This window comes from Melitaea cinxia, chromosome 2 (genome assembly GCF_905220565.1).
Source record: "Melitaea cinxia chromosome 2, ilMelCinx1.1, whole genome shotgun sequence".
NCBI classification, from domain to species: Eukaryota; Metazoa; Arthropoda; class Insecta; order Lepidoptera; family Nymphalidae; genus Melitaea; species Melitaea cinxia.
Genome location: NC_059395.1, coordinates 14,515,156 through 14,537,978, shown reverse-complemented (window position 1 = coordinate 14,537,978; position 22,823 = coordinate 14,515,156). Strand labels below are relative to the sequence as shown.

The following is a 22,823-nucleotide window of genomic DNA, read 5'->3' as shown; positions in this document are numbered from 1 at the left end:
TATAGATGCAGTTATTTAGTTCACAATTATTTTACCATAATAACGTGAAAACGCTGTTTTGAAATTTTTAAACATTCCTTTTTGTCGTTTAAATATAATTTTATTTATGAGGACATGAATCAATAAGCGATGCTTTTAGGATTTTTAAAACAATTACCATAGTCGTCACAACATTTATTTACAATATTTACAATGATCAAAGCTTAAGTACATAATGTAGACATTTCTTTAGTTAAAACATATCGGCCCCGGCGAGAATGAAAACTTATGATCTGCATCAATAAAGAACAGCGGCTGAAAGTCGCTGATTGGCAGTCGATCGCTACGAGACGTCTTCACTTCCAAAACGATTTCTCCAATTCCATCCTGTAAAATAATGAATGATTATAACATTAGATTTTAATCGTAATTCATTTTTCAGCCATAAAGTAGAAACAATAAAGCCAGTTTATTAAGTGTCCGATACATATATGGTAAAACATCGTCTTTTAAACAAAAATAAAAACTATATTATTTTTATTCTTCTCAAAAGTAAATACAATACGCACCTTACAGTTGTCTTTTATCACCCTTGGCTCTCTCAACTCTATATTGTTTTGTCCAAACAGTTTTACCTCATTCGCTCTTATTAGTTCAGCAGGAATGTCTGACCTGCAATTGGAAATAATTTATTAGACACTTTAAAGGCGAACTATTTTTATGGCTTAAAATTGTAATTTATACTCGCCTTTGTGGTGCCTGGGTATTGACACAGGTGTAGGTGAAGTTTTGCCTCGCACTATTTGAAAGCAATCGAAGAAAACGTAGCTGTATTGTACCAGAACCTTCATTTTCATACGAGATCTGAAATAAGTTTAAAACTTCGTTCTTTTAAATTACCTATATCATAAATTTCATTACTAAGGGCCAATTATACAGGTTGCTCATAAAAATAACGTTTTGAATAGTTATCTAACATATAACTATCCATTCAGCAGTTTAAGGTTTCATGATCAAACCCCACAATCCTTCCCTCTGAGATATATGTAATATTCCTGGAATGGAAGGGTTTTAAATAAAATGAAGCAATAAATCTATTTTTAAAATTAAATTAATCTTTTTCAATATATATAATCACTCTTAAGCTTAATACATTTATTAGATCTATGAAATAAATTGTAAGCATTTTTAATTTTCGACACCAAAAATTGTGTTTTATAAGTTCGGGTTGAGGACCTCCTGCCTGAAATTGGCTCTAATTATTTTATTACGTATACTAATGCAATAATAATAATAATAAATTATCGATGGCGAAATTTATAAATAAATATCTTGCTTACCCTGAAACCATTTTCAATTTGCGAGAATTTTTGACCAGATATACCGGTATAAAGTGCCAGGGTCGTATAGTCAGGGTGAATACAAGTGTTATAATCTTTGCAATACACGTGGATTGGATGCCCACCTCCTCGAGCATCTATCCAATAGTAACCTGTATTATAATAACAGAAACATATTAAATATATAATAATTGTGTTTGCTCGCAAACGAAAAATTTTGTTTTCTCAACTAAATAGAGTGATTCCAGTGGAGGGTTTTATGTATAATACATGCATAATATAGTAGAGGAACATAACACTGATAGTTCTTGCAACCGTGCGAAGCCGGGGCGGGTCGCTAGTTTTGTACTAAAACACAGTTATGCGCAGTTATTTTCAAAATAACTGCGCAGTTTCTTGCCGATTCTTCTTTGCAGAATCTACATTCCGAATCGGTGATAGCTTTACTTTTACAAAAATAATAATCACTTAAAATTTTTAATTTGTAAAATGACGATTCGAAAGTTCTCATGGCGCCTTAAAGTTGTTTTTGATTTTGATTAAGTTATGGTGCAATATTTCTGGCTTACTATCAGGTGGTCCTATCATTTTTGTCGCCCTGATCATTTCAAAAAAAACCGTGTAGTAATCGTATACGAAGCCGCAAATAGGAAGCTTGAAAATGTATGCATTGGAATATACCTAGATTAATAAAAAAACAATCAGCCGTCCTAATTTTTAGATCGAAAAACTTTGACTTACCTACCTACTTAATAATTGTGTTTGCTCGCAAACGAAAAAAAACCGACTTCAATTACATCGACAAGTAATACAACGTAGATCGACGAAAAAATAGTCAAGTAACTACGCGTTATCAAAGATTACTCAAAAAGTAGTTATCAGATCTCGATAACATTTAAATGTACATGATAAACATCAGCTTTTGATTAAATTAAAAATTATCAAAATCGGTACACCCAGTAAAAAGTTATGAGGATTTTCGGGAGTTTCCCTCGGTTTCTCTGGGATCCCATCATCAAATCCTAGTTTACTTATCATGGTACCAAACTAGGGATATCTCCTTTCCAACAAAAAAAGAATGATCAAAATCGACACATCCAGTAAAAAGTTATGCGGTATAATACAACGTAGGTCGACGAAAAAAGCGTAAACAGTAAGAAGCGTAAACGTAAGAAAAAAATGACACACCACCTTTCGATTAAAAAAATTTGTCGAAATCGGTCCACACGGTCAAAAGTTCTGATGTAACATACATAAAAAAAATAAAAACACTGTCGAATTGAGAACCTCCTCCTTTTTTGGAAGTCGGTTAAAAAAATACAGTCGAATTGAGAACCTCATCCTTTTTTGGAAGTCGGTTAAGAAAGTATAAGACAAATTTATTAATTAGAAAAGAAATTTAGTTTTCTAATTATTACGCGAATTTCACTAATTATAATGAAACAACTTTTTCGGAATTCGTTGTTTCATTTTCAACAATTGTAGTTTTCCGTTTATTACGGAACCAGTGTCTAGGTATTTATGTAACTTATTTCTACTAATAAGTTCTACCTACAATATAAATAGTAGGTAAAGTTTTAGTTACCTAACTACTTATTACATGGTACAAGTACTATATTTTAATGAGTATGGAATTATAAACCAATTCGTAATCATAAAGATACATTTAATTTCTTGTTGTTCACGTTATTTTTTGACTAATACTTAAAATATATATCCAAACTTCATAAAAGCTGCTTAAAAGAGAATATTATAGATGTTGATATATTACTTTAATTTATAAATAAAAAATAATCACTGACCGTCGGTCAAATTTTTGTGTGAAGTCCGCAAATCCTTACAGGAGAGCGCAGGGTTCATTCTTGTTCCCCAAGGTTTTTTTACGGTTTCCAAAGTAGTTCGTGCGGCTACCACCCCGGACATGATTTCCTGAACCCATTCTATTTCTTCAGCTAAGAGTAAACAAAAAGAAAAAAAAAATCAGGTTCATTTTAAATACCTTGTGCATACTATACAAATATGTACATGATATCTGGAATTAGATTTTGAGAATTTTTTACGAATGCTTTTGCATTAGACCGAAAATAGTTTATAACTTAAATCTACGAACCGTCATCAATGTTGTCTTCAGTTGTTATCTCGATAGGATCTTCCTCTATACTTCTTCTTTTTCTACTGGACATGAATAGTTCAGCGGGTAATTGTGGAGAAGGTGCAGGAAGCCCTGGAGGACCAGGAGGGCCTGGTGGACCGGGAAGGCCAGGTCGACCTTCAGGTCCCGGTGAACCTTTAGGACCGAGAGGACCTTCAGGTCCGATTTCACCGAGAGGGCCAATTTCCCCTTTTGCACCTGAAGGTCCTATAGGTCCCTGAAACAATTGAAAAAATTTAAAACGTTGTAACTTACATTTTGTTTCGTTTTTTTTTGAAATTTTCGTAATTGAATTTCCCACAAAGAGTTAGTTATTATTTAAAAAATATAAATGGTAAGTAAAATATATAATAACCATATCGCCTTTTGGTCCCGCGGGCCCGATAGGTCCTTGTGGTCCTTGCTTCCCTACTTCTCCTTGGTCTCCTTTTAATCCCATTGGTCCAGTTTCTCCATTATGTCCCTTTGGTCCTATATTTCCTTTGTCTCCCTTAATCCCTTGTATACCTGGTGGTCCAGAAGTACCGGGTGGACCGGGTGGACCTATCAAGCCCGGTGATCCTACGTCTCCCTAAAAAAACAAAAAATGCTTCTAAACGATTTCATAAAAATAATAACAGAAGTAAATGCTTAGGTTTAAATTTTTTTATAGACGGATTTACAGTTTTTTTTCACACTTAATCAGAATACACTTATAGACAATTATAAAACCAATAATAAATTCGCCCAGGTAGACATAAAATGATAGCTAAACATAAGTTGAACTCACAACAGAAACAACTTATAGAGTAGACTTTAATACTAGTAGACGTAATTAGTACATCTTTGTATGAGTAATATACTATATATTAATACTAGCTCCTGCCCGTCACTTTGTCAACGTATGGTCCCTTTGGGCTAACTGGTAACCTCGATTTTGCAACATTCTTCATTGGTGCTCCGCTCCTATTTTTCTTAGCCAGATGATATATAGCCTATAGCTCCGATAAACGGGCTATCTAACACTGAAATAATTTTTCAAATCGGGCCAGTTGTGCCTGAGATTAGCGCGTTCAAGAAAACAAACAAACAAACTCTTCAGATTTATATTCCCCGGGGTGTCAATGGTCGTAACGCCGGCACTGTTTATAATATTAGTATAGAGTAACATGTTTTAGTCTAATTCAAAATACGTATTTGATAGCTTGCTAGAGGTCGAAATTGATAGTCATACAAAAGTCATTGAAGTACCTGCCAGCTCTTAGTAAAAATGAATTTTGCCTATAATTGCTTTTTGCCAAGGGAACATAAATTGTTTGAAAATATTTATGATTTCTAGTGGGAACATTTAACTGCAACAAAGACAGAAGTCAACAATTTTAATCAAAAATGTTGTATCACAAACGAAGGTAACAATGTGCATTTAAAAAAAAAACTTTTTTGTATATTTTCGATTTCGTCGATATACCCTCGGATTCTAAACTTGTGAGGCATATCCAAGCTACTGCGGACGAGGGAACAATTTTTAGCGTCTTAGCATTAGCGAAGTCTTGCGTGATATGAATTAAAAATCCCAGAGCTTTAGATGTTTAGGACACTATGCCGTCATGCATTCAGCCTGTAACATCCCACTGCTGAGCATAGGCCTCTTTCTCCATGTAGGAGAAGGAGCCGTCAATATGTTTGTCAAACAGAAATTGGAATCGTGCGTAACATAAGATCACGTATAGAACGCATTCGCTGAAGATCCCGCTGTTGCAGTATTTCTAAGATATTGCTCTTTATGACTAAACGATATAATGGTACGTTTGTCCAGGCTTAGGTCGAGCTTGTTCTCAATACAAAAATGATTGGAGCATATTAAGATCTTCCCGCAACAGGATGGCGTCAGCGAGCGCGTGAGCACAAGTACCTCGTATACAATTAAATTTGAAATTAAAAGCTAAAACTATGTATAACGTTGATTATAAAATTCTGCTGAAATCCGATTCTTTACTCATTATAACCGGAGAAGTTTTATGCAAGTATGTGAATCTTCGAATGTTATATTCAGACATAAGATACTTTTTCTCCCTTAGCGAAAGATTTCACCGTAATTAATAACCTTTTGTTATCAGTTAGGTTACCATTCACGAAAATCCTGAGCGTAGAATCCTCAAATCCTAACTAACTCCCTGTTAAAATTTTCTTCAGTCTTGCAGTGGCCATGAATCGATAGTTGATACCCTGTAGTTCCGAGGATATGACCTCAACCCGAGCTACTTTGCAAGCTCAACGAGTACTTAATATCTTATATATTTTTGTTTACTTTATTTAGTTAAAAGAGGTTTTAAATCTTTACTACTAGATATATAAAAAATGTTTACTGGTGGTCCAGGAAGTCCTCTTAATCCTCTTTGCCCTTCTGGTCCAGGAGGCCCAATAGCACCAGCAGGCCCCATTTCTCCTGAAGAGCCTTTAGGACCTGTGTCTCCTTTCTCACCTGGTAGACCAGGGCTGCCTTGAGATCCAGCTGAACCCTCTGCGCCCTATAATATATTAACCCTTACTGTAATATTAATTCAATCATTAGTAACATTTCTATGTTTTAATTGGGTCGAAATATTAGTGTTATATAGAATCATTCCACAATACACTCGTAGTTACATGCACGAAAAGCCTATGTGCTTTATTTCGCATTTATAACTTTATCTTATTACCATTTATATACTTATATATCTATCATCACAATATTAATCGGCATCATACTGTTACGATTACTTATTATGTAATAAAGTATTATACATGAGAGCTTTAAAAAATGGCAATATTTTAATTTCTGCATAAAATATGTTTGTTTATTAGTTTTATAACATAGTTTCTAATCTGGCTAAACAAACAAAAAATAATAATATAGGTATAGGTATAGTTCACGCATACATAATTAAGGGGTTTTATACAAGACACTTACAGGACTACCGGGAACTCCAGTTTCTCCAGGTTTGCCTGTCGGTCCAATAGGCCCGGGTGGGCCTGGTGGACCAGAACTACCTTCTGGACCATCTGAACCAGGTTCACCTTTTATTCCTTGAGGGCCTGGTTCGCCTCTGTCTCCGGGAAAACCAGGTGGCCCGGGCTCTCCTTTGGACCCTTCGGGTCCAGGAGGACCTATTGGCCCTGGTTCACCTTGAATTCCGGGTGCACCATCTTCTCCTTTCGGTCCAACAGGCCCTCTTGGTCCCTTCAATAAAACATCGACGCATAAAAAGATGTGTACCTATATTATTTTAATATACTTTAGGGTATCTTAATTCTTGAATAGCGACACATAGATAAGTGTAGTGTACCTATAGAGCAATCCAGGCCGTTCCAGTGGTCAATTAGTTCTGACATATTTTATCATTTACAATAAAATTGCAAATTAAACTTTATTTTCCGATTTTCTGAAGTTTCTAAAATAAATTTTATGTTGCTTTTTTAAGTAATATGTATATTTCATGCGTAAACTCTACGTATTTTATATATGTATAGTATATATGTACATAGGTACAGACCTAGACCTTCAGTACAGACCGAATATTTATACTGTAGGTATATATAGTTAATTTATATATATTTTATTTTTATACTAGAGACCGGCCCGGCTTCGTACGGTTGCAATGCTGATTCTAAATATAAAATATAAAATAAATATTTGCAATGTGTCTACTACATTATGCATGCATTATACATATAAACTTTCCTCTAGAGTCACCCTATTTACTAAAGAAAACCGCATCAAAATTCGTTGCGTAATTTTAAAGATCTAAGCATACAGACAGCGGTAAGCGACATTGTTTTATACCATGTAATAATAATGTAACAAGTACGTTAATATTGCATACACCCCTATAAGTAAATACTTATGCTATTCTCTCTATAATATAAAAATGAGTCGCTGAATGTGTTGCTAAGCGCAAAACTCGAGAACGGTTGGACCGATTTCGCTAATTCTTTTTTTTAAATATTCCTTGAAGTACGAGGATGGTTCTTACGGAGAGAAAAATTCTAAAAAAAAAAAAAAAATTTAAATTTCCTGAAAAAGTCTAAAAACAACACTTTTCTATACTCCCATACAAAAGATTTGTGATAATACTTAAAAGTCAATTTGAACTTTAATACCATACGATAAAGTTTGTGTTAGGCGATACGAAGTTCGCCGGGTCAGCTAGTATTCTAATAGATATCCTATACCTAAGGTTGCCTAGATACATAAGATTTTAGGTCCGTATGAGATCAGATTTATGATTAGGACTTCAGATCCTAAAGCTAAATGAAGTTTTTAAAAACTCCTCAAGAAGTTGAGTAGCCACCTAATGTAGACTTGCAGATGTCATCAAAAATAGCTCTCATAGAGCTCTTTTTTCTGAACTTGCAAATTTTAACACATATAGAGCTTTTTAGACTTCATTTAGATGTCAAAAAATTGACTTTCCATTTGAGCTACTTAAGACGTCATGTTAGAACTTCTTTAAGAGATCTTTTAAAATACTTCATACTGAAATCTTTATGATTTGGATACTGACTGGGTTGTTTCAGCAATTAAACCGTCTCTTGTCCACTTTTTTTTTGTCGATAAGTAAATTATTTTCGGTGTACAATAAAAAGTATAAATAAATAATAATAAACAAACGCAGATGACGATGTTAAACTTTTATAATTCTTCAATTTAATTGTTTTTTTTTAAATCGTTTCAAAGTAATATGTAACAAAGCTACTAATAGATGTAGGCAGCTATTTATGTATTTTAATTTTTAAAAGAATTTTTTGATAGTAACATAATTTAGTTTTATAAATATTTAAAGAAAATTTTAGAAAAGATAGTTAAAATTGAGTATGACATTAGTTGTATGTGGGTGTTTGAAATAAATTGTAAAATAAAACGTACTATTTTTCCTTCAGATCCTTGAGGACCTTGTAGACCAGGAGCTCCTGGATTTCCTTTTTCTCCCTGCTCACCTTCAGGACCTCTTGGACCTTGTTCGCCCTGATTTCCTTTTGCACCTCGACGACCAGGTGGTCCAGTTAGACCACCAGGACCAGGCGGGCCTGTTTAAGAAGTTACGAAGAAAGTATGAGTGCTAATTATTAACATTGAGTACGATCGTCATTCCTAGTTTCCTTAATTATAAACGTTTTATAAATTTGATACTATATTAAAATACACAACCTATTGGTCCATTATCTCCTCTATCTCCTTTCACTCCTTGATCTCCTTTAGGTCCATCGGCACCAGTTTTTCCAGGTAGTCCTGTCGGTCCTCGAACTCCATCAGTTCCTGGTATTCCAGGTGGTCCAGGATCACCTTGTGGACCTTTATCTCCTGGTAACCCAACAGGACCTGGTTCTCCTCTCAAACCTTGTATACCTGGTGAGCCAATAGGACCCTGGAATCGTAAAATTATAACTGATTATTAACTAAATTACAAAAAAATATGGTCAATGTGTTACAATATTGTTTCTTTAAGAATTTATTTGCAATATCACTGTTTAAACTTTAGATTATAACTAACTACACAGTTTCGTTAGTTGTACTTTCAAGTTTTGAGAAACTAATTATAATATCATTCATTGGCGTAAATTTCAAATATTTTTAGTAAATTTTTAAATCGTTCATATTTTTATGATCGTCATTTAAGTTGTTATATTTTTTTTATAGCATACCTGTTCTCCCATGGCACCTTTAAAGCCCTTTTCTCCAGGTGGCCCAATATCTCCCTTATCACCATCTTCTCCTGGTGGACCCACGGGACCTGGGGAACCTGTCAACCCCCTGGGTCCAGGAAGACCATCGCGACCGACAGGACCTTTAAAAGTGGCGTTTTGTATAGCACATATAAATAAAACAGAATGTTTTTTGTGAAGTAAATTTAAAGATCAATACTATTAAAAAAAGCATTTAGTATCTGTTTCCACTTATCTAATTAAAAAAACTTGTTTAATTAAAATAAGTGTTTACTAATAACTTTCACTGGTGTAAATCATCCTACAATATAATAAGTTTAAAAAAAACCTCATACTTAATTACCTATGGGACCTGGTTCACCAACTTCTCCTTTTTGTCCTCCTGGACCAGGAGATCCTCGTGGTCCTTCACGTCCCATTGGACCTTGCAGTCCCTCGCGTCCAGCTTCTCCTTGCTCTCCTTTATCACCTCTTACACCAGGGGGTCCAGGCGGACCGAGATCACCTTTAAGCCCTGGTGTACCCTGCAATTATTTTTTATTTTTATTTTTATAAATTGTAACATCAGCCTCATTTCAGTAATTATATAATCAATCATTTAAATACTACTCACAGGCACTCCTGGTAATCCCGGTTCACCGTTCGGCCCAGGAGAACCAGGTGGCCCAATTGGTCCAAGTTTACCCTCTGGACCTGGTGGACCAGGAGGTCCATCTTTACCCATTTCACCGGGGGGGCCAATTTCTCCTGGTATTCCTGCTATACCAGGTGACCCTGGAACTCCAGGAGGACCAGGATCACCATTTTGTCCCTGTGGCCCAGTTAAACCAGGTGGCCCAGATGGGCCGGGCGATCCAACCTCCCCCTAGAAATGAATAAATACAAATTTATGAATTGGTCTCTTTTTAACTAATTAGGAATAAAAATGTATAATATAATATAAAAATAGAAAAATTGCATAAAAAAATAAGTACCACAGGCCCTCTTTCTCCCGGAGTTCCAGGTAATCCTGGCTTGCCATCTGTACCAGGTGGTCCCATATTTCCAGGAAATCCTCTGGGCCCCTCTAAGCCTTGAGGACCACGTTCACCACTAGGACCAGGAGGACCAGGCTGTCCTGTGTCACCTTTAGGGCCTGGTGGACCATCTGAACCTCTACGACCTCGTGGACCACGGTAACCCTAATTTATGGAAAAAAAAACAGTTTAACGCAAAAGTAATCGTTTCTGTAACATATTTTATTTACAACTAGGTTTATGAAATTGTAGTATTTATAACAATTTTAAATTCAACATCACGAAACAACCAAGTTTATCGCAGTAATAACAGGTTCGTAGCGTCGTCGGGTAGCTTACTTTATTATTCATAGATAGTTAATATTTATAATTGTACACAAAAATACGAATAGTCACAGTCACACATGAAAACTTATTATTAATTATTTAACGACAATGTACTTATAAATACAAATACATATACATATATAATGTACTAGCTTCTGCGCGCTACTTCGTCCGCGATACATGATTTTTGCGAAAGTTTAACAGTTCACGCAGCGCACGCAGCGGAAGTTCTCAAAAGGAAAAAAAAAACGATTTTGAAATTATATATAGCCTATAGCCTTCCTCGACAAATGGGCTATCTAACACTGAAAGAATTTTTCAAATCGGACCGGTAGCTCCTGAGATTAGCGCGTTCAAACAAACAAACAAACTCTTCAGCTTTATAATATTAGTATAGATATTTAAAATACAGCAAATTATGACGTCTTCAGCGACATAAATTACTTCGTAAGACGTTGCTTAAAACAAGTTAGAGTTGGAGCACACCTGACTGGAAGCGAAAAAGAATTCCAAAAGGGGACAGCTTTAACAGTGAAGGAATGAGAATATATATTAGAATAGAAAGAGGATATACGAGAGAGAAATTGGAGTCAGGTATAAGTTATACGTTCACGGGAGATGCAAAGAAACGTGAAACGTTCTTCAAAGAAAGTGCGTGAGTGCTGCGAAAGCGAATTAGACCCCATGTGTTTATAATACGAAAATCGGAGATACGGTCATATTTGCGGAGACCAAATATGAACCGAATGCAGAGATTCTAAAGGCGCTGAAGTTTATTTAGTAGCTCCTCGTTTACATCCAGAAAACGTGTATCTGCGTAGTCAAGAAAAAAAGTGCGAAGAATTGGTAAAAAGGGTGATTGTGTTAACGCAATTTTAGTAAGCATAGGAAGAAAGTATTGAAGTCAATGCAGCGAGCCGATAGCTGCAAACGACTTCTTGCTAAGCTCATTATATTTAGCTTATTAGTTTGGGTGGATTTAGGAGGTTGTTCGAGGAAAGAAATTATGTTATCTGTTGGTGTACAAGACGTTCTCAAACCTCGTCTAAGAAAGTTGGGTGTAGTTCAGACAAGTTAGAAATATCGATCGTATAAGATCGTAGGTGATCAACTTTTGTCTTAAGAGAGAATCACAAATGAGTCTATGATCGATTAGGTTTCTTTCAGCAAATTCATGTGGCACCCATGGGCTTTTTTGTATAGCCAGCCTTTCAGATGGGTCGAAACTGTTTTATGATCAGCTCTCAGATCTTCAGCTATATGCATCGAAAAGCATCTTTGACTTAAAAATTTCCAGACTAAAAATGCTTAAATAAATTTTGTGCTACTCTTAGTGACACTGCATTAGGTCCATAAAAATGAAAAGTGGTGGGAAACATTTTTTACTTTTTAATTTCATTTTTAAAAGTCAACTTTTCATGGTATCGAAACCAGCTAGTTATAAACAATAAAACAAGATTTTTACTAAAAGAATTTTACCCCGACCTATTATCATGGGAATGAAAATTTTACGACTAATGGAATCACAGCCTATGCGCTGGAACTAACACCAAATACGTTCTCCTTAAAACCACATTCAGATAATTAACTAAAGTTGAAAGGCGAAAACTTAAAAGAAGTTTGTAAGGCTGTATAACTACTAATAATATTCGACATAGTGGAACAATCGAAATTGTGAAGAGATTGTTAAGACCATTGAGTTGAATAGAATTAGAAGGAATATGTTGCTTGATTTTGCCAACTCCGAGTGATTTCAGGAATTTCCATACCTTAGTAAGATCTGTTTTCTAAATTATTGATTTATGAATATCGTTGCATCGTTGTGCGTCTCTACAACCCTGTTGCACCGATTAGAAGCTGTCTTATATTTTTCACAATAATTTAAACTCTAATTTGTCTTATAACTATATACTTTGGTTTTGACAACGCTTTTCTGGTCCTGCAGAGCTTTGATATGCAGTAAGCCATGACAAAGGAAAATATTTGAGACGCACAATTCGTATAGGGGCGTGACTGACATATAACTGGGTGAGGAGAGAATTGAAAATAGTAATTTTTCCGTGCACCCCAGACGCGTCAAATACCAATGACCACTCAATCTTGGCAGCATCCTCACATTATTGTTGATTCAAATCCATGCCGCCAAAATTACGTTGCTTAACTTTGCTTTCGGGGATTTAATCATATAAGAAAGAAATATGAGATCATGGTAGGAGAATGCGTCGACAAAGCATTGACTACATTTTTCAATATGGTCAGGAAAGGAGACACGAATTAGCTCAAGGAGAGATAGAAAACTTGGATTTGGATTAGGAAAAGAGTGGGTAACTTGCAGAGGAAGGAGCGAAACAGTGAAGATCTCCCGTAGTGTTTCAGAAGACATATATTAAAATCCCCCATTACGTAGATATGACGACCATCACGAGTACGCAATTCTAAAAGATTGTTAAAAACAGGAAAATAGTCGGATTTCATATTTAATTGTTGGTATACTAATGTATTACTCACCCTTGGCCCGCTTTCTCCACGATCTCCAGGTATTCCAACAAAACCCTGTAATAATAAATCATATATTTCATACGTAATTTTAAGTTAAATAGCAATAAAAATTAAAATAACTACTATTTTATATATTAACTAGCTGACCCAGCAAATGTGGTTTTGCCATATATATTATGAAAATTTAGGATTGTATGTATTTTTTGATGCTAAATCATAATAAAATAAAAATAAAATAAATTATCAAAATAAAAAATAAAAATAAAAATAGGGGTGGACTAACCTGAACATTTAGGGGGTTGAAAAATAGATGTTGTTCGATTCTCAGACCTACTCAATATGCACACAAAATTCATAAGAATCGGTCAAGCCGTTTCGGAGGAGTTTAACTACAAAAACCGCGACACGAGAATTTTATATATTAGATTTATTATGAAAAACACTTTATAGTAGATGAAAATATAAATATATTTAAGGATTATTTATTACTTTCATAGAAAATTGAGATGGGAACTGTGATTGAGTTTACCATAACTCCTTTTGTCCCTCTTCTACCACGTCTTCCAGAAGCACCTTTATCTCCTTTCTCTCCTTGAGTTCCGGGGTATCCAGCAGGACCTTGAAGTCCCGTTGCACCCTTCTCACCTGAAGGCCCAATAGATCCCGTCTCCCCTCGAGGACCTTCTGTACCCTATAAACGTATTATTACAGTAAAAAAAAAAATTCTTGAAACTAATTACATCATTATTTTTGTCTGTAATTTTACCTTTTGTCCTTCTGGGCCTTCTATGCCTGGTGGCCCTGGTTCACCTTGTAATCCACGTTCGCCTTTTGGTCCCAATTCACCTTTTTCTCCTTCAAGACCTACAATAAAAGTAAAATGTTGTTAAGCATGTCTTTTAATGTTTTGTATTTATTTTGTTGTTTGTTTTTAAAATGTTTAGAGTTAAATGAAAATACCTCGGATTCCCTTATCTCCTTTATCGCCAGGAAGACCTCTCGGGCCATCGTCGCCTTTTAATCCTCGAGGTCCTGGAAATCCCAGCATTCCCTGAAAAAATAATTGTTGTTTAATTCTAATCAAAAGACATACATAGTAAAAAAATATATTTTGGCCTTTTATTACCTGTGGACCTGGGGCTCCAACTTCACCAGGTGATCCTTGTTGTCCTGGTGTCCCTGGAGTTCCTGGTGAACCTTCAGGACCCGGTAGGCCCGATATTCCAGGTTTACCTTGTAAACCCTAGAAAATCAATATAGATGTAAGGATAATGTTAGTAGCATGTTAAATATGGTCAAATCTTATTATTTTTCATACTTGAATTCCTGGAGCACCAATGGATCCTTGTGGTCCAGGTGAACCGGCTGGTCCCATCGGTCCAGGTTGTCCTGGTGCACCATTTGCACCTGGTTGTCCTGCGGCTCCTTTGGCTCCCTGTGGTCCCTCATTACCTGGTATTCCCGGATATCCGATTAACCCAGGAAATCCTCTGGGACCCGTAAAACCTCTTGGTCCCTGTTTACAATGATATCTCATTATAATTGCATATGTTTTAACTATTACAAATACAAAAATCTAAAAAATATGCATTATATTACCAGTTCTCCAGATAAACCAGGTGGTCCGGGTGGTCCGTCATCACCCGGAGGTCCATCTGCTCCTGGGGCGCCCAAATCACCTTGCTGTCCTGGGTTTCCTCTTTCTCCTTTATCTCCAGGTATACCTATTAATCCAGGATAGCCCTGATCTCCTTTTTGGCCAGCAGGTCCAGGAAATCCTCTTTCCCCATCTCTACCTGCGTGGCCTCTTCGACCCAGTCGCCCTGGTGGTCCTTGTAATCCTCTTGGACCTGGTGGTCCCTTAGGAAAGAGAATTCAAATTTTACATTTTCAAAAGAGTACAAAGCAAAAATGTACCTATCTATAAGGTAAATCAAAAATTTTGATATCATGTGGATAAAAATAAATTATCTTACTGGTTCTCCTTGATCTCCTTGTTCCCCTTTTGGTCCTTCTGGTCCAGTTTCACCCTCTGGGCCAGATGGACCACTAAGACCCATAGGACCTTGAGCGCCTTGCATAGCAGACTGTAGCAGATATAAATATAAAAATTGTAAACTTTTTATATTATAATATTTTATTAACTTGGGTTTTATTACTACGGTTTTATTTGCCATACCATATGCTGAGTAAGTATTTGACGTAATGCTTCCGCTTGAGTATCAGGTCCCTTTTCATTTCCTGGTTGTTGTAACTATAAAAAGACAATAAGCCTATATTTTCTTTTATACAATTCTATTTCACTAAATAACGAGTAAACAATGTTTCAAATACATACTGGTACTACAAAAACATTTCCTGGAGCTCCAGGAAATCCTTGTTGACCTTCTGCACCAGGTTTACCCTGTTCACCTTTAGGTCCTCTGGGCCCTGGTGGACCTGGGGGCCCAGGATACCCACGAGGGCCCATGTAAGTCCCCGCGCTTCCATAATCGTAATAAGGGTCTGAAGTGTCGGGCCCCGATGATATATTTGCCTAAAAATATTTTTCACTAAAGGTAAAAAGTTTAACATAAAACGTTAGTGTGTGGGGTTACGTCGTGAATAATTATTATATTTTGTTATTATAAATAAAGGCAAATAGGTATATTTATATGTTATTATAGACGGCTTACGTCAAAATAAGTGTTATGTTAGTCCGGTTAATCTAGACATTCGAAGATACATAAATTCACATTAAGCTGAATGTGAGTAAAATTGTTCAAAACATAATTAAAAACAACATTTCAAAATTCCCTATCGTTCCGGTACATGGAAAAAAATTGAACCGAGGTCAAAATTAAAAAAGGGATTTTCACGATTTTCTTCAAAACGGTAACTTTTACGCAAAATTACCTCAGACAAAAATTGTCATCAACATAATGAAATTATCTATAAAAAAGGGTGTCAATAATTTTTTTCACTAAAAGCGACCATTTTTGAGATATAACGATTCAAAAAGTTGTAAGCGTTATAATATGCATACGTTTCCACGCCACCTATATGTACGTGACGTGCTTACCGTACTTATATAGCAATAGACTGAAAAAATTTCCATAACTATTATTATAACTATATAAATAACCATTTCCATAACTTTTTCCATTTTTATCAATCTTATTGTTATGTAGATGTATTTTATGTTAATTGTTATATATCTTTTTCGTTATATACGTATCTACCCAAAGATAGTTTAAATAATGTATTAAATTGAAGTAGTTATCTATCTATACAAATAAATAAAATTGGAGTGTCTGTTTTTATATTAAAATAACCGCCTTTTACTAAATGCATATGAATGTATACACGGTACATATACCAAAATAACATTTTTTTTTAATTTTGTCTGTTTCTGTCTGTCTGTCTTTCTGTTGTTCCGGCTAATCTCTGAAATGGCTGGTCCGGTTTTGACGGGACTTTCACTGGCAGATATCTGATGTAATAAGGAGTAGCTTAGGTAATTTTTATTTTAGAAATTTATTGATTTTGTCACTGCAAACTGAACAATATTTTTTTTTAAATTCCACGCGGATGAAGTCGCGGGCACAGCTAGTAATAAATAATAATAGTCACTATGATATAGGTTATAATAGTAAAATTATTTTGAAGAATGCATCTCATTATTTTTAAGTATTATGAATACACATTCTTGTAGCGCCTTAGGAGTGGAAATACATTTGTATCTCATTATATTTATTGCTAAACATACAGGTATTTTATATTTTCAATAAATGTAGAAAATATTAATGACTACGTTCAACAGATTGTATATTTTATATCTCGACATGATAATAGTATGAGTTGAGGAGTTCATTAAAAAATAATGACGTAAAGAACAAAATGTAGTAAGCTTGTACCAATTTTTCAAAAATAAAAGTGTAGGTATTAGAAGTTTTAGTAAATTATTTTAAAACATATTTTAAAATTGATTAGAAAAAATATTTTAATTTGAGTAAATAAATAAAAAAGCTTCATTAAAGGTCGTTCGGTTATAGGTGGGATAGCACTTGTTAAATATTATTTAGATTATCAAATTAGTGTATTTCGTTACTTATCTAAGTCTCGTATTTCAAAGCTGAACATCTTTTTTTCTCACCTGATGGTAAGCGATTACTGCAGCTTATCTCCCAATCCCCCACAGGAGCTCTGGCTACCTTACTTACCGTAGGACTACAACACTGCTTGAAAGCAGTATTATTTAGCTATGATCTTCTGAAAGGTCAAGTTATTTCCTCAGCCGAGCTGCTCTTGTTTTAGTAGGATATTTCTTGCTGTACTTTACTTTAATCAATATCTAATCTTAATATCATTATATTGTATTCAATAAATGAAAACTTCTTAATTTTATTAATATATATTTCCACCACAATCGATTTTGATGTGAACTTCTGGATCGGAACGAACGAGAGCGCTGATAAGTAACTGATGGCATGTGGTCGCGGGTGACTCAGTTACGGGCCTGTAACGTCGCCGAAATAGAGGAAGTTACAAAATAACAATGGCGGTAAGTCCCGTAGAATCAAAATTACTTAAGTGTTATAGTTTTTTTTTAAATTTTAATATTAATAAAAATTGTCATCTTGTTTTTAAATTACACGAATGTGTTACTTTGTAATAAATTAATTAATCTGTTATTTTTAGTGTTTTAGTCATTTTAATTTTTTTTCAAATTCGTCGTGTTAAAAATTTATTTACGTTCTCTAGATTTAATTTTTCAAACGCGCGACAATAGTGACCGTCAAGGTTTAATAACTTAACAAATACCATATCACAAACTCTCCCGACTAAAATACAGTAGACAGCTTGCAATATAACGTTTTTGATTAAAGAGTGATAGTTTATTTGTCACTTTCATATGCGAACAGTCGCAACAGGAATATCTGTAATGGTACCTCAGGCGGATGTGTGAGCCAGTCAATGTCTTCGGTTGTCGTTATCGGCACGTAGGATGATTCTGTTGTGAACAGTGTCGAGGCTTCCGAATTGCCCATATCTCGTTTTGTCTGAAACATTTCGTACATGAGAAATAGAAAAACAAGTGAGCGAATAGTTTGTTTTGCGAAAAAAGGATCTTTGGAGTTACTCATTAAAAACAATATAAGGACGATGGTACAAAAGAAAAATATAAGTAAACTTTAAAAGTTAAGTTAGTTAAGTTACTTAAGTTTTTACAAAGACGTATATCACGTCATGTTTAAGCTTTATAATTTTCTAATGAATAATTTTAAAAATAGTGTAGACCAACTTACTGTAGCACTGGCTATACCAAAAGATCCGGTTGAACTGACTTCAATACTAGAGGGTGTAGGTGCATACTCGTCAAAGTCAGTAAATCTTCCGAAAATGCTGTTTTCATCTATGTTAAAAAAATAGGTTTTTGTAAAAAGTTTTTTCATACGAGATATACGGCTTAAAAATTTATAGTCATTTTTAATTACCATAAATCCTACATCAATAAATGAAATGAGTTAACAAGTTTTCTAACCACTATCACAATTGAAATCGTTTTAAAAGTATTTACTTTTTGCTTAAATAAGCGATGAAATACTAGAAGCTATTTAAGATATAACGATACTTTATCTGTACGAAGTATCGCGACAATCATTGAATGTAAAATATCCTACATTTTACAGTTGGTGATTATTTGATACTCTCGTCTCTGTATCTTGCATTTTATTAGTCTCGTCATATTTTGTTACTTTTAGTTAAATAAAGTCGTATTTTTTATAGTATGATAATTGTAGCATTAAATGTTAATTTTATTATTTACTTCTACTAAATTTTTTATACAATTATCGCATTCGTTCGTTTCGTCATTTCATTCGTCAGACTTTTCGGTAAAATAGAGTAATTTGATTTCGATATGGAATTAACTTTGCTATATATAATAAATATTTTTTTCAATATAATTTTAAATATGCTTACCGGCGTCAGTAGAGACTGAGTATGGTGGTGTATAATCATAAGAATCAGGCACTTGCCAATATGGTCCAGCAGTTGTTAAGTCTCGGCTAGCAGTTGCCCATACGTTATTAGATTGGTTCCTGTCATCAAAATAGCTTTGTTCAAATTGATTGTATCTTTCGTTTCCAACTGCTGGTTGTATGACGTCACGACGAGTGTCAAAATCAGATTCTTTATCAAATTCATTATTCCCGGAAGTCAATGTACCATAGTCGTATTTGCCAAACGCTCCGCAATCTGGTGCTATTGAAATACACATATCATACGCAAGGTCCGGTTGATTAGCGAACTGGAGCAATTCAATATCGCCCTGTAACAAACAATTGGTGTATCAAGGTTCTTAAAGCTTCTATCGCGATTTCGTCACATCTGAGGAATTTAAATTAAAATAAATCAATGTGATTTTAAAGTTGATTGAACTGTTAAAGCAAGTGTTTAGTTTCAGTTGTGCTCTTACAATAGCGTATTTCTGATATATTTCTAAAGGAATTTAATTAAACGTATTAAAGAGTATTCAAATTAAATTATACATATTCAGAAAATTTTATTAGAAACGTCACTTCTAAATTATTCTATTTCATGATATTATTTCAATTTCATTATATTTTTCGAAGATCAGCTAAATTTTGCTTTTTAGTGCATTGTATTCCGCTTCGCGCCTAAATTTTAATTAAATATATGTAGATTCCTAGAATGGAGAATCCTGTTATTTTGAGATACATTTATCTAATTATTTCAGATAACTTTAATTGTAAAACAGTTAAATTGTAAAAGTGTGAATTGTAGGTACCTATTTATTTGTAGCCAATACAATACTTTTTTATTTTTTATTTTTTTTTAACATTAATTTTATCCTATTCTCCAATAAAGATGATTAAGATATAATAGTAAATTTTGTTTTAGAAGGCTAATAATCAAAATAGCTAAATAGATATTGGTTTACTTCAACTAACATTTACTGTATTTCTATAACATGCGACTTCATCACGTCAGTAAATAATAAAAACTACGATTGTTTAAATGTGTAGGTATTACGAGTATACCTCAAAATTCTGGTCTGGAGTAAACTGAGTACCAACGACTAGTACTCCAGCTAAATTGAATGTGCTGCCAGGATGCCTCCGCAGTGGAAGAGTGCCTCGAATCTCACAGTCAACTAGCAGAGTAACGGAGTCACCTTTTATGCTAATTGCCACTCTATGCCACCTGAATTAGTTGAGAAAATATAATTTACAGCAGCTATTTTCAGAAAGGTCCCATAATTATATTATTACATGCAAAATATGTATATGGTCTTAAAATTAAAAATAATTTATCCTAAGGGAACTATATCATACTTTTCATCTGCTATGTTAACTCGATATGTGAGTAGCTCATTGTCCCCAGGTTCCCCTCTCGTGTCTTCGTAGTACAATTCGATCAGCTCACCAACAACCAGTTGCAGTTGTTCGTCGCCAGCGTCCGAATACAAAACGAAGAGAGGATTTTGTTCTTTGCCTGTTTAGTAATGAATAATATGTAACTTACATTAACAAAGTGCTATATATTTTCTAAATATATTTAATTGAACTAAAGTCGCGCGAGAAGGGTTGTAACTTTATCGACCGTACTTCGTTATTAGGGATGGACACACAAGAAAAAAATCAGCTTCGACCAGCTACAAATATTTTGTATTAATATAAACATCGATTTCAAGTTGGCAATGGAACCATCAAAGAAAACTTTAGCACAGAATGGTTTTATTCATTTATGTAATATTTACTATCAATTAATAACAAAATAAGAAATAGATACCTATACAAAAAAATTGTTGGCCTTAATAAATCAATCTCTAATACAAAATAAAAAGAAAATATCACAAAAATTAAAATTTAATTATAACTTAAAGTAAAATTTTAAAGTAATTTACGTCATCTCAACCAGGAGAAATAAAAAAGGATTACTTACCATATAGACGTAACACTGCTAATATTGAGAAGTCTTCAGGGAAGGTGTTATAGAACATTCCAGCAGCAAGTTGGTGAAGCGTCGCGTTCTCATTGAGGGAGAAGGCTGTATATTCTGTAACCGAAGTCCCAGGCGACTGGCAGCGGCCAGGTACTGGCGCGACTCCTTCAGGTAATGTGCCATCGTGTACGACCGACAATACGTCGAATATTTCAAGATTCACTAAAATTATAATATATTTGTAAGTCAAATTTAGAATTTATACCGAAGATTTTTAACGTTAACAAAGACATGTTCTATACCATTATCTAAAAATAAAATACAAATTATATAAAATAAGTATATGAAAAAATGTCATAAACAGACAATACAAATAAAACCTATATATGCAGATCATCTGCGTATATATAAGTAATATAAGTTGTATTCAAAAGCATGAATAAAGAAAAATATACGAATATTTATTTATTAAGACAAAACAAAACAATCATACCGTTTTCAGATCCGACGTAGAGTACGCAAAACAATATGAGGAGGAACCCTTTCATTTCAAGAACCATTGCGGCCCGCATAAATATGTCAGAGGGATATTATTTGCATTTGGTCCCATCCCGGTAGTAAAGGGTTGAAGTTTATAGGTGCTTTGCCTCCCGGGTAGAAGGCATGATGCGCCCCCGATGGGCACCGTCGAACTGATCCAAGTGCGTATACCATTCAACATTACACATTCGTTATGCGAATTGCAATGGTGTCAAAATAATAAATATCAATTACAGAATAGAGATCAACGATCTCATCATTGTTTAAGAGCTCAGTAGTCTCTAAGTTTCTAAATTGAAGAATATTCAAATTTAATACTAGATATTTAAATTAATTTACTAAAAACATTTTACAATATATATTTTATTTGATTTAAAGCCCTGGTTTCATACAAATTAGGCTGGTAAGTTAATATAAAGAAACAGATATAAAAATATATAATCAACATTAAAAAATAAACTCGGTTGAGGAAAATCTCATTACATTTAAATACATTCAATTTGAAAACAGATTTTCTGTATACATTTCTATCCGATACGAAACATTTTCAGTTTGTTTTCAGACGAGCTTATTGACGTTTAGATACTTATGTTAGATGGAATCCATTTGGGCGCCTCACGAATTTAACATTTATTCGTCTTTCGACTGACGATACTTTCATTGTAAAATAAATTAAAATTTAATTACTTAGGGTTGAAAGTGTTGACTTCATTAAATATTTTTACAATTTATGTGCAAAATGTTCTCGCAAGTCATTATTTTATTGTGTACACGATTTCTTAATAGAAAACGAGCTTTCATATAAATTGTTAGTGTTTTACTTGGAATTCAATTTGCATATATGTCATTCATCTTCGTGTTTGTCTTGGGAATGAGTCAATATTTATGATTTAAAGAGAAGTTTACAATATTCAGTACACGTATAAATAAATAAATATATTATAACATACACGCAACGTCGTCTGTTCCTATGGTAAGCAACTAAATGCTTGTGTCAGAGGTAATAGCCGAGTGTTATGTTTTTTTGACAAATATACATAGAAATAATACACATATATATATATATGTGTGTGTGTGTGTGTGTGTATTATTTTTATATATATACAAATATTACATCCAAACTCAGGCGGGAATCGAACCCGCACCTGCGGAACAGAAAGCACTACAAACTGCGCCAATGGGTTAGTTAGTAAACATAAAGTTCTATAAATGGTGTCATGGGACACCAGGTAGGAACGAAGTTCCTTCGGATAGTATAGAATCAACACAATTTAAAAAAGTTGTTGAATTTTATATCGATACCTTTGGGTAGAAAGGTCGTATAAACCAAAACCCGAC

General features: G+C 34.2%; 1 protein-coding gene across 1 annotated transcript; it reads right to left on the bottom strand.

Annotated features, from left to right (window-relative positions):
* Positions 1-159: 159 nt before the first annotated feature.
* Positions 160-21,505, bottom strand: LOC123661912 (collagen alpha-1(I) chain-like). Its single transcript, XM_045596849.1, has 32 exons — positions 21,439-21,505; positions 20,946-21,167; positions 20,336-20,495; positions 20,042-20,204; positions 18,960-19,308; positions 18,284-18,390; positions 17,927-18,037; positions 15,334-15,531; positions 15,175-15,249; positions 14,972-15,082; positions 14,595-14,855; positions 14,314-14,511; positions 14,122-14,238; positions 13,956-14,046; positions 13,762-13,859; positions 13,525-13,686; positions 13,005-13,049; positions 10,128-10,334; positions 9,767-10,018; positions 9,497-9,677; positions 9,133-9,275; positions 8,639-8,855; positions 8,357-8,517; positions 6,401-6,670; positions 5,817-5,978; positions 3,827-4,042; positions 3,430-3,688; positions 3,122-3,271; positions 1,320-1,471; positions 728-843; positions 549-651; positions 160-366 (listed from the first exon to the last, which is right to left on the bottom strand). Exons 1-32 carry the CDS (start codon positions 21,503-21,505, stop codon positions 229-231), a joined length of 5,262 nt encoding a protein of 1,753 aa, XP_045452805.1. The 3' UTR covers positions 160-228.
* Positions 21,506-22,823: the final 1,318 nt, after the last annotated feature.

Bases quoted from the DNA above. Each gene is read 5' to 3' on its own strand.
- LOC123661912 (XM_045596849.1), bottom strand. From the start codon at position 21,505: ATGGTTCTTGAAATGAAAGGGTTCCTCCTCATATTGTTTTGCGTACTC. The intron at 15,083-15,174 runs GTATGGCAAATA...TATCTGCTACAG, and splicing joins AAATACTTACTCAGCATATG to TCTGCTATGCAAGGCGCTCA. The intron at 6,671-8,356 runs GTACGTTTTATT...GTTTTATTGAAG, and splicing joins AAGGATCTGAAGGAAAAATA to GGACCAAGAGGGCCTGTTGG.